Source organism: Scophthalmus maximus, chromosome 21 (assembly GCF_022379125.1).
Source record: "Scophthalmus maximus strain ysfricsl-2021 chromosome 21, ASM2237912v1, whole genome shotgun sequence".
Taxonomy (NCBI): Eukaryota; Metazoa; Chordata; class Actinopteri; order Pleuronectiformes; family Scophthalmidae; genus Scophthalmus; species Scophthalmus maximus.
In genome coordinates, this window is record NC_061535.1 from 14662406 (window position 1) to 14675000 (window position 12595).

Here is a 12595-nt window from a genome sequence, read left to right on the forward strand (position 1 = left end):
TATTTTCTGGACTCAGAAAAAAGGAATAATTTAAGAGGACTGTCAACAATGAAACAGAGGGTTTACAGTAAGTTTAATGTCTATTCTACAGTTGTTGTTTATGATGAATGATGAAGAGTGAATAAGGGAGATGAGGAGTTTGAGCTTCATTTGTTTCAGGACTGAATTCTGTTAAATTCTGTTTGCAGGACGAATAATGAAGAAAATGGATCACCAGAAAAGAGACAATACTTTGAATATCGTGATTGAAGAACATGAATATTTTGGAGGAATCGAGGGTCTAAGGGACGAAGCCAGAGACGAATGAAGTGAAGGATTATTATCGCTGCGGTTTAACAGACTGAGTTTCTTCTTCAGCGGGAGAAAGGGTTTGTTTTTTAAACTCAAGGCTGAAGCAACTTCTCGTCAGTGCGAACGCAGGAGAACAACAAGACCTTGACGTCAAGTTTGATTCTGGGCCTTTCAAGTGAAGAGACAAATCCTGCTGCTGCTGCACTTAACATGATGTCACACTGATTTTACTGTGCTGGTTTGTGTTTTTATATTTTTTATTAATAAAAATGTTTATCTATTTTAAACCTGTGTTGACGTCTTTTTGTATTTAACACTTTAGTGTATTCAGGGTTTTATTCATAAGGAGATGAAAAGCTTTAACTTTAGTTCCTCAACCAGAACAAAGGGCAGGATGTCGTCAGCTGAAGTAAAAACTCCAGCTATGAAATCTTTTACATTAAAATATAAAAATACAATATTACTTTGAGTTTGTTTTCAATGGTTAGAAACATCATTTTAAACTCACAGACTGTTTTTTGTAAACGACAGGATGGGTGGATGATGGAGGGAAGGATGGATGTCCATTAAATGTGTTGGAGAGGATGAATTCTAATGACTTTGTTGAACTTGCAGGTCAAAGTTTTCATCCATTAACTGAAATATCTACTGTACAAAAGTACCAGGTGTTTGGCACCATCGTGTGGTCAACATCTTTATTTTTTAATTTAATTCCACGGGGGATCGATGAAGGTACATCTGATCTTATCTCACTTCAACACTACTTCATGACTGGTGCTTTGAATCAGATGCTAACTGGCTACATGTCACATGCGAACACGCTTAAATGTTTCCTCATTTCTCCTTTGAATCGTATCAATTCAACAGATGCAAAGACGAATCAGAGAGGTGGACGGGCGGGGGGTGTAAAGGTTTGACCATGTTCTGGACGAGGGAAGGGTCAGAGCCAATCGCAGCTATGCTCTAAATAAACTATGAACCAGTTGTATTTGTGACATGAATCAGTCATATTTCTCCAAAATGGTTTTTCTCAGCAGTTAATTCAACTTCATCAATGCTGAGTCTTGGTTAAAGTTGCTGTTGCAATAAAAGAATAAAAGCTCAAATGATCCACGTTTTACTGCAAAACAGATACTGAACTCTTCAGTTTCAACATCAGTCAAGACTTTTCTTTCTTTCAGCCCTTGAAGTTAATGTGTTACAACAAGATATAGTTCTAATCTCGACCTTTGCCTGCCACACACACACACACACACACACACACACACACACACACACACACACACACACACACACACACACACACACACACACACACACACACACACACACACACACACACACACACACACACACACACACACACACACACACACACACACACACACACACACAGATTGTTGGAGTGAGTCTGACCACTCCCACTCAGTAGTATGTGGTCGGACCAGTATGTCTTAAACATCACTCAGATCCTGGATTAACATTCAAATCATTTTTCAGTTCATAACAGAAGTGACAGCAGAGTTCTGACGGCAGGATGACGGAGGTCAAGGCTCCGCTGGTTCTGCTGATCCTGATCTTGTGGACTTTCACCAGTGCAGGTGAGTGAGGCCCGTCTGGTTGTTACTATTCAGGTCAAAGAATAAATCACAGATTATGTTTGAACGTACCTTGTATAGGCCGGATCATCTTCATCAGTCAAAGCAGGAAACATGAACATTGTTTCAAAGTCAAAAAAAAAGAAAAAAGTCTCACTCACCCCAGAGTCGTTCACTCAGATCAGACGTCCTGTTCTTTTCTTTTCTCTTATATTTCCAGATATTGTTATTTTAAAATGTATCTACCGTGTCAATACAAATGGAGCTGAACTGAGTTGTGTTTATTTTCTACGTTTTGAAAATGATATAAATGAAATATGAACGTATAGACTGTTGAGTGTCAGTGTTTTAAAGACGTACAAAAGAAATATATTCCTGTGTGTTATGGGAAGAGCACGAAGCCGCCATGAGTGACTTTACCATTGTTCAAGGGTTTAAAGACTACATTCACTTAGTGAGGACAAAATAACAATCACCGCATTCCGCTTGTTTCATTGTCGGTTTCATTTCACTTTAAAACTTGGGCTCAGTGAAAATGAATCAGTGGTGAGGTAGAAAGACAAACAAGGAGCTGTAGTGGAATCTTACAGAACCGGACGGGACGCATTCCTGAGACACCATGAATACTTTCATTTGAACTTCCCTATCATGTTAATCACACGACGAATCTTAAAGTCGATTAAATCCACATATACATCGTCATTTTTAAAGCAGCTTCAATTCATATTTTTTATTGCAACAAATGGGTCAGATGAAAATGTTCTGTGTACTTTCAACCTCGGGTGGAGAATGTCAGCCTCTTTCCACTCACTCAGTTTTGGCTTTACAGCAAATTTACATTTCACGTTGAGCGTCCACCACCTCGGGAGCTGGTGGAGACCAAAACAAAGCCAAAACTCGTTGTGATTTTGATTTACTTGCTGAACGAAAGTCAATGATCAGGCCTCTTTTCACCACAGTTGATCCTGACCTGAACCTGGTGGGTTGTTTCTTCACCTGGTGTTTCCACAGATGTGGAGCTCGTCTGTGTTTTATCGCAGCGCTGCGTCTTACCGTGCACTTTCACGCCTGGCGGGGAAGAGGTCGTCCACTGGGTTCAGTTGAAGGAGGGAATCATTCCGGTCCACTCCTACTACAGGGACCAGGACCAGTTGTCAGGTCAGAACCAGCGCTTCAGAAACAGGACATCGCTGTTCAGAGACAAGATCTCCGGCGGCAACGCCTCGCTCCAGCTGACGGGGCTGCAGCTTCAGGACCAGGGCAGGTACAAGTGCTACACCAGCACCATCAGTGGAGGCAACAAGGAGTCTTTCATCAACCTAAACGCAGAGGGTACGAAAACACACAGACACAAGGACTGTTATTAGCCAACAGCAAGTCAACTGGAATTGTTATTGATTTATTCAGAACAGAATTTTGACAGTTTTCCTGAAACCGTTTTTTTTTAAATTATTATTTATTGATACTTATGTCTACATCTGTGGAGAGAAAAAACACCCTGCCATTTTTTTTGTGAGTTGTCTAAACCCTACATCCTGCCTCTGATCAACTGGTTCAGATCTTCTCCCACTGTGATGTCACAGAAATAAACCCGGGTGTTTTACACGGAGGGTGAACAGAGGAGCTGCAGGACCGGGCAGAAGAGAACACTTTGCCTTTTCTGAACTTGTTTCACAGTGTTAATGTCGGACCCAGGCTTACGATTCATCGGAGGTTACACCCAGAAACCAAGTGCAGCAGACGTGCAGCTACTTTCGATTTAGTAAACTCCCTTTATCGTAAAGTGATCTGCATTCAGGTCGAAAGGCCGAAGTCCAAGTTCTGCACAATCAACAACTGTTAATCACAAATCTTTTTCCATACCTTTTATTCATTTGTGGGCTCAATACAACAAATTCATCACCGTCTCTGTGTTTCTGTGCAGCTCCAGTGCGTGAAGTCGACATCAAGCAGCAGGAGAACAGGATCACCTGCAGCTCGGAGGAGATCTTCCCTGAGCCTGAACTCACCTGGTCCACCCGCCCTCCGTCCAACGTGACCTTCCAGAACATAACTGAAGTCCAGAGGACGGAGCAGCAGCTCTTCACCATCAGCAGCTCTCTGACGCTCTCAGACAGTGACACTGATCTGGTCTACAGCTGCAGCGTCAGCTCTCGCAGCAGCAGCAGGACGACGCTGTGGTCTGAACCCAGTAAGTTTCACTACGGAACCTGATTAAACTCTTGTTTGAGGTCATGTTGACTTAAAAAGGCCGAAGCCGTCTTCATGCCCAGACTGAACAATCATCACATTGAGTCATTCTGATGCAGAAGGTCCAGAATGTCTTGTCTGATAAGAACCAAACACTGATCATATTACTTCATCCTCCTTTTGTTTCCTCCCTTCATTTCAGCTTCCGTCCAGGTTTCACTCACTGAGGCTACAATCACCTGCGCTGCTTCAAACACCAAACCGCCGACAGGCCTCGTGTGGAGATTCAACCACAGTCAGATCATCCTGACTCGGACCGGAGCTGACGTCAACCACGCGGTCTCAGACGAGTGGAGGCAGCGGGTGAAGGCATCAGAGTCCGGCAGTCTCACGCTGCAGGAGTTATCTTCACATCAGACGGGAATCTACACCTGTGAACTCAGTGACGCAGAGGAGACGTTCATAACCAACATCTTTTTAAAGATAGAAAAAAGTAGCGTCCAAGTTTCAGGGAATCCACTCTTGGTGCAAATTGTTGTACCCATTGTAGTAGTAGTAGCTATAGCAGCTGCTGTAGTAGCGGTCATACTGTACCGCCAACGTGGAAACAGAGGCAGAGACATGAACGCTGTACCACAGTAAGTAAATCTTCAGTATAAGAAATGCACTGCTGCACTGTGAACTACAGCATTTACAGTAACAAGCAGAAACTGGTTGTCGATGAAGTTACAGACAGTTTTCTAATGTCACATCTCATTTGCATTTCCTCCAGTATGTTGTCAATAACTCCTTTTTATTCAACCTCAGTCAAAAGCTGTATGAGTCTTTAAAAAAGATTCCAGAAAAAGCAGTGACATGAAAACTTTAAACTCATGTAAGATTTAGAGGCCAAAGAGTTTTGTATATGAGTTAATAGACTATAAAAAATGGACTTACTGTCTGAAGCCTGTATTATCTGTACTGACCAGCAGAGGGCGACTATGTGAGAACATGACTACTTCTAACTTGATTAATAACATCAGAAAACATTTTCCTGAGGAGTTTATGGTTCAATCTCTAGTTTCAAGTCTTCTTCAATACATGATGTTGTGTGAACATCATGACTCTGGTCATGGTTTGTTTTTGCTATAAAAGTTGTTGTTTACATTGGAGAAGAACAAATTATTATAAATCATTCCTTTAAATGTTTTTGATGCTGAATTTCTCTGTTTGTTTGCAGGAGAAACATGGAACTTGAGCGATTAAATGCAGGAGCTGTTGCGGAGTAAACAAACTCGGTGTCTTCCTTGATCTCAGCAAGCGACGGCCTTTCCTGTGAGGTTTCTTCTTCTGCAGTCATTTGATGAACACATCCTTCTGATTGATGGGGGACAGTTGGTACTTTGACTGTGAAGCTCTAGACGACAGTTTCTATTCTACAATGTGGTTTCCGGGTCATGCACTGACCCTCGGACTGCACTGTAAAGAAGGAAGGATGGAGAGGCCATCTTGCACCGGGTGATTTGGAGCGGGAGTCAGCGCCGTGGTTTTGAAGTCCCGCCAGTACACAAACATTCAGCCGATCGCGAGTCAGTCTCGGTTGACAATCGTGACGTCATCTAAATCCTTTCCTTTTCTATCCTGGTTCTTCAATGATGGAACCAGCTCCCCGTTGGCATGAGGACAGCAGAATCCCTTCAACGCTTCGCTCGCAGACTGAAAACTCACCTGTTCAGACCGAACCTTAGTATGTGTGTGTGTGTGTGTGTATATATATACAACAATGAGTCAATAGATTCTTGCACTTCTGGTAATATATTCATTGTACAATGTACTTATTGAAATGATTTATTTATTATTTATTCATTGGAAAAAAAAATGAAGCAAAAATGTCAGCGTATGACATAATTTGTGACTCAGAATATGATTTGTGCACCTGTGATTGAGTATTTGAGGAGGTGTAACTGTAGTTTTGTGTTTGTGGGAGAGGGGGGAAAAACATGAAAACATGTCAGAAAAGAAACATCACACAAATGTCTGGGCGTATGTTTACACAGCCTGTGATGTATTAAGACTTCACCGTACAGAATGTTTGCGCATGTTCATGAGAATCTACTGGAAGTGAAGCTCGCAGAATTGAACAGTGTTTAGCGTGAACAAGCACTCAAACTCCTGTAGAGGTTTCCGGAGGTTGAGCAGTTGAGTATCAAAGATATAAATAATCATACACTTAAAATATTACATTATTACATTAACGTTTTTACTTCTGACATTACCTACATTTTTCTGATAATACATTTGTAATTAAGCAGGATTTTTAATGCAGCACTTTTATTTATGTTTTGGTACTTTAATTTAAGCATTAAAACCCGAGTACTTCTTTTTTCTCTACTGCAACAACTGAAAAAAAACAACAATGGAGTACAAGTGTAAAATAGCAGAAATTAGTACAGTACCGTACGATGGACTCTTCTGGACTGCCGATGGAAAACAACAAATCATGAGAAGGACCTTCTTGACGTTCTTGTGGAAGAAATCTCGGAGGTAGCTTATTGTATTAAATAACTTCACGATAAAATGCGTGGGCTCCGTCGCTCACCTGGTCTACAGATCCTCCGACTGATGGTCGTCTTCTGCAGAACAAAACGAAGACGCAGAAAAACAAACTCGGCTTCTACGACATCCGGAGTTACCTGAGGCTGACGGGAAACGTCGCCACAGATCATACTTACGTTTGTTGTGTATCCAGTGACACCAACAACAAAAAACTGCTTTTCTGAGACATGAAGGTAATTAAGTTGAGAATTCAGCAGTGATGTGATGATTTCCTGCAGTTTGCCTGACACCATCCTCCAGAGCTTTAATCTCACCTGGAGGTTCAGACGCTCGGGTCCCATTGCGTCGATCAATGTCGTGGATCAGAAGTCGTGGGCGGAGATCTGGGATAAGTGGAAGCCTCTTGTCTTCAGCAACTTTTCATTCTGGTTTGTACATTTAGGCCAAAACTTAATGGCTAGGAACCCAAAGGGGGGTTCACCCCAGCCAGGGCCAAAGCTCAAACCAGTTCTTTGTGTTTCGGCAGCCAGAGAACTGGCTCTCGGCCAGAAACAGTGGTTCCAGAGTGGCACCAACTCTCTGCTGGTCTAGAAGAAAGAGCCGCTTCCGTAAAGACGTGACGCTTTGGAAGGATCCAGTCGGCGGAAAAGCAAACGAGTTCTCCAAGGGTTTTCAAATTGAACCCACTTTCGAAGCAGCACTAGCAGCAGCCCAACTCTTTCACTGGGTCCTAATACTTTTTGGCAAATGGTGGATGTCGTCCATCGTGTGTTGAACGTACAGTAACAGAGAGGGGTGTGTCTGCCGCTTCAAGCTTTCATTTTTACTCGTAATTATTCAAAGGGGGTGGTGGTGATGCTTCTGGGAAACAATGCAAGCAAACCAGTTCTGCCAGGCTGCTGTCAGGCAGAGAGGCAGAAGAGATGAACAGGGGATTTCACTGTAGTTCCTTAACCATGGCGGTATATAAAGGTCTTTGTCTCTGTTCTCTCATGTGGATCGTCTCTGCAGCAGAAAGAAAAGGTGAGCGCTTTGAAAACATGTCAGAAAAGAAACATAACATGTCCGGGTGTATGTTTACATGTGATGTATTAAGACTTCACCGTACAGAATGTTTGCGCATGTTCATGAGAGTCTACTGGAAGTGAAGCTCGCAGAATTGAACAGTGTTTAGCGTGAACAAGCACTCAAACTCCTGTAGAGGTTTCTGGAGGTTGAGCAGTTTTGAGTATCAAAGATATAAATAATCATACAGTTAAAATATTACATGAATAACATTTTTACTTCTGATAATACGTTTGTACTGAAGTAGGATTTTTAATGCAGGTCCTTTACTAATGTTTTGGTATTTTAATTTAAGTATAAGACCTGCGTACCTCTTTTTTCACCACTGCAATTAACTACAACTGTAAAAAAAAATGTGGAGTACAAGTGTAAAATAGCAGAAATTAGTACAGTACCGTGAGATGGACTCTTCTGGACTATCGATGGAAAACGACAAATCATGAGAAGGACCTTCTTGACGTTCTTGTTGAAGAAATCTTGGGGGTAGCTTACGACAAACATGTCTGCTTACATCTTCAATTGATGTAAACTCCAAGCAGCAGCTCCCGCATTTGTAGACGACTTCAGAGTCGATTGTGTGCATTGCTTTTTCTAACGTCGCTGCTGATTGGGCAACAGCTATGACACACCCATCCACCAAACGTTCCTGGAAGCCCGTTACACACAGTATCGGGCAAACATGTCGTTCGACTTAGAAACCGTAGCCCAGGTGAGCAGATGGGTATGGAGACAAGGAGGGACATCTGGTGGGCAGATGGGGACTGGCAGGACTGGGGAGATGAAGGGAAGGAAACGTGGCTGGAGCAGAATGCGACTTCTGTTTCCTTTGTTCCCAGAGTTTAAAGTCACGTGTCTGGCTTCAGAGGACTGCGTGCTCCCCTGTCAGTTCCGGTCAGACGGCCAGGGCGCGAGGGTCATGTGGTACAAGAAGAAAGCTGTGGTGAGCTGCACACGCTACGGAAACACCAGCTTCGTGGTGGGCCACAACTCGCCGGCCGACAAGTACAAAGGAAGAACAGGGCTGTTTGCCGACCAGGTTCTGGAGGGGAACGCCACGCTGATGCTGAGGAACGCCACGCCGAACGACGAGGGCAAATACTACTGCATCACCATGACCGCACCCAGCACTGACGAGTCCGGCATCATCTCCCTTGTCATAGAAGGTACAGACTGTTAAGGAATGAATGGCCTACATTTTGTTTATTTTGTTGCTGTAAATATAATTTTATATGCTGCGGTTGCCGTCTTAAAGGAACACAGTGCAGTTTGTGACCACTAACAGCACTGTGGAGCTGCAAAACTTTACATTTTCTCTTCTGTAGCTCCGATCCGAGAGGTTGACATCGAGTTCAGTAGCGACACAATCACCTGTTCAGCCGAGGGCATCTACCCGGCTCCGTCGCTCACCTGGTCTACAGATCCTCCGACTGATGCTCGTCTTCTGCAGAACAAAACGAAGACGCAGAAAAACAAACTCGGCTTCTACGACATCCGGAGTTACCTGAGGCTGACGGGAAACGTCGCCACAGATCATACTTACATTTGTTGTGTATCCAGTGACACCAACAAAAAAACAGCATTTCTGAGACATGAAGGTAATTAAGTTGAGAATTCAGCTCAATAAAAAATGTGGTTTTTTTGGGAAGCTTTAAGAAAATCATCTTACTCTTTGTTGTATAGCCTCGATCGTGACCCCTGCAGGCGGCGGTGTGATGATTTCCTGCAGTTTGCCTCACACCATCCTCCAGAGCTTTAATCTCACCTGGAGGTTCAGACGCTCGGGTCCCATTGCGTCGATCAATGTCGTGGATCAGAAGTCGTGGGCGGAGATCTGGGATAAGTGGAAACCTCATGTCTTCAGCAACTTTTCAATTTCAAGCGGTTTGAAACTGCACAGCCTGAAGTCAGAGCACCAGGGAAACTACACCTGTGAGGTCCGCACGCCTGAAGAAATCTATGTCACCTGGACTGACGTCGCGGTAACCGAAGGTAATGACGCCCACTGATACCCCCTTCTCCGCCAACACGGAAAGGGTTTCGTTCTGGTTTGTGCACCTGATTTTTGTACTGTTTGGAACATTAAGACCGAAGATATATTGGCTAGGAACCCAAAGGGGGGTTCACCCCAGCCAGAGCCAAAGCTCAAACCAGTTCTTTGTGTTTCGGCAGCCAGAGAACTGGCTCTCGGCCAGAAACAGTGGTTCCAGAGTGGCACCAACTCTCTGCTGGTCTAGAAGAAAGAGCCGCTTCCGTAAAGACGTGACGCTTTGGAAGGATCGAAAAAAGCAAAAGGGGTTTCTCAAGGGGTTTGCAAATTAAACCGACTTTCGAACCATTACTAGCACCAGCCCAACTCTGGCACTGGGTTCACTTTGGTTAAAAAAGAACCAAAAATAGCCGGTTTTCACATGCAAACCGTGACAACATCAGTGGGTGTGTCATCTTCTGCAAGGTTGGTTGATGACACTTTTGATGGAAACGTGGACCAACCGGTTCGCTAGATAGCACCGAGGTTCCAAAGAATTCTGGCGTGGGTGTGGAGATACTGTATCCTCTGGGGAACATGAATGTTGTGGCAATCCTGTAGATAGTTGATTTATTTCAGTGGTTTAAAAAACACAAAGTGTGAGAGAAACAAGGTTGGAAGTTTTTGGTCATGTCAGCAGCTCTGTCACAAATATTTCAACAACTACACAAAGTATTGTTTAAACTTGTCATCTAATTTACATTTCAGACTCTCAACAATACACCTACATCTACATCTTCATCATCCTGGGACTGATTTATTTTCTGATCCTGTCGTATGGAACACTGGTGATTCTGGGATATAAAAGTGAGTTATTAAAAGCGAGTATAATACATAAGTGATAACTGTACAACATTCATGACTAAACAGGTGCCAGCGCGCTGCTGTGGTCTGACCCAGCAATTGATCAAATCCAGAAATTGGATATATATTATAAATTATATATAAACAAAATATATATATATATATATATATATATATATATATTTATATGTGATGCCATTTAGATTGCTATATTTTTCATATATAGTATATATCTGCAGACACATCAGTATCAGGAATGTTTTACTCCCTAATATTAGTATATTAGCCCCAAAAAATCCATATTGGTCGGGCCTAACAAAATAGCATCACTTCTGGGTTTATTTATCAATATTATTGTTATTATATAAATTATAATTTCATGATTATTTATCAACCAATAAGTCGGGAACGGGGCCAGGGGGGTAGCACTGGTTCCCCCGCAGGAATCTGATTAGCCACGACTGACAATGGAAGAGTTTCTGATTCATCTTTGTAGTAACACTGGAATTTCACTGCCTGTTGCGATTTTTGACTTATGGCACTTTTACTTTGACTATCACAGTCGTAGGACTGGAGAGACGAGCCAGACGACAAGCGGAAAACACAGACGAAGCCACTGAGAGCTTGAACACAGAATGAGGTTTTTAACTTTGGTTTTCGCCCACCGCCGTAAGAGCAGGTGATGGATGAAATGAAGACAACTTTAGTTTGATTCAAAAATAAATGTTTTGCTGCGGCCGCAGACAATAAGGAATAAGTTATTCTACAAATGTAATTCTTCTGCTTCTCAACAGTGATGTAAGCAGGAATGGATGTTTCAGAGTTGCTGTGATTGATCCCTACAAGATGTCTTTATATCTCGTATTTTCATTGTGTGAATAATCTGTTAAAAGAAGAGCCAAATTATGAATTTAAACAGATGAAGTATTAACATGAACTGTATGAAGGAAAACACCACGAGGTTAGAATATTCTTATATATTATAGATATTCTTTATTCACATTTTAATTGTTTATACTTTAATTTAAATTTAAACATTTTTACAGCTAAAGATGTAATGTTACTGTCATTTTATATGAAATAAAGTTTTGTTGTTCACCTGTGAAATATCCTGCCTTGACAAATGATTTCATGATTATAATTTCTGGGCTGGATTGGACTCTTATTGTGTTTTCTGTCTGGTTACGTAAAAAAAAAATTGTGACACTGTAAAAACTAAAAGATAATCTGATCCTGATTTTTGAAGTGGAGCTGGAATCTGTCTCACTGTTGATTCGAAACAAACACTGATATTTGATACTCTTGATAACTCGTGATGGTAATAATCTGCTCCGACCAGTTGGACGACATGTGTGGCCAACACAACGGAGCCTGAAAGCTTCCAACTGGTTTGTTTTTTTTCTGCATATTTCTCTTACTTTAACGAGCAGTATTAATGTTACTGTAGAAGGCTGTTCTCAAACTCTTACACTGACGAGAGAATATTAATAAAACACACGATAACAAAACACTTGATTATATGTAAAAGCTCCGTCATTTAACTTGAAATAAAACAAAAACGATAATACTGATGATGATCCGCTAGAGGGAGTGTGGAACAAAATAAACCAAAAAATTAAATCAAAGTGTAAATGTTTATTCCAACCACACAAATAAAATGAAAAAAAGTAAATATAATGATTCTGTTACCCACTAAAGTAAAAGAAAAAAACAACACACACAGTTGCTGTACGCACCTAGAAAAGTTGTCAAACAAGAAAATGACTAGCCGCAGCCAATCGCTGGATCTAAACACGAGTTCACGATTGTGTGTGTGTGCGTGTCTGTGTGTGTGTGTGTGTGTGTGTCTGTTACAGCAGCCGTGGGTTTTCCTCCCTGTAGTCATGTGTGTCTCCTTTGAAGGGCAGATGAGGAGGGTGGTTACAGATTCCCATCAGGAAGATGATGATGGTGCCGACCGTCATCACCGGAGTCACCAGGAAGAGGCAGAGGCGGTCGACGGTGCGAGCAATGCCGCTCCAGTTATCTTTCTCCTGTGAACACAAGGTCGGTTCATAATTATACTTTTGATTTACGCACGTGGCTA

General features: G+C 42.2%; 2 protein-coding genes across 4 annotated transcripts in view; one reads left to right on the top strand and one right to left on the bottom strand.

The window, feature by feature from the left end:
• Window positions 1-6954: 6954 nt before the first annotated feature.
• On the top strand, window positions 6955-11616 carry LOC118291528 (V-set domain-containing T-cell activation inhibitor 1). Of its 3 annotated transcripts, none has more exons than XM_035619839.2 (7): window positions 6955-7637; window positions 8516-8842; window positions 9002-9274; window positions 9360-9668; window positions 10414-10512; window positions 11072-11188; window positions 11304-11616. In XM_035619839.2, exons 1-6 carry the CDS (start codon window positions 7538-7540, stop codon window positions 11146-11148), a joined length of 1185 nt encoding a protein of 394 aa, XP_035475732.2. In that variant the 5' UTR covers window positions 6955-7537; the 3' UTR covers window positions 11149-11188; window positions 11304-11616. The 3 variants fall into 3 exon arrangements, with proteins under 3 accessions (XP_035475732.2, XP_035475733.2, XP_047185881.1); XM_035619840.2 differs by having other exon boundaries at window positions 11072-11149; XM_047329925.1 differs by having other exon boundaries at window positions 11072-11616.
• A 513-nt stretch (window positions 11617-12129) lies between these two features.
• Window positions 12130-12595, bottom strand: part of chrnd (cholinergic receptor, nicotinic, delta (muscle)) — a 7586-nt gene continuing 7120 nt past the window's right edge. The window contains exon 13 of the mRNA XM_047329920.1: window positions 12130-12542. Within this exon, the coding sequence (XP_047185876.1) occupies window positions 12360-12542 (183 nt within the window). The 3' untranslated portion in view covers window positions 12130-12359. The remainder of the gene's footprint in view (window positions 12543-12595) is intronic.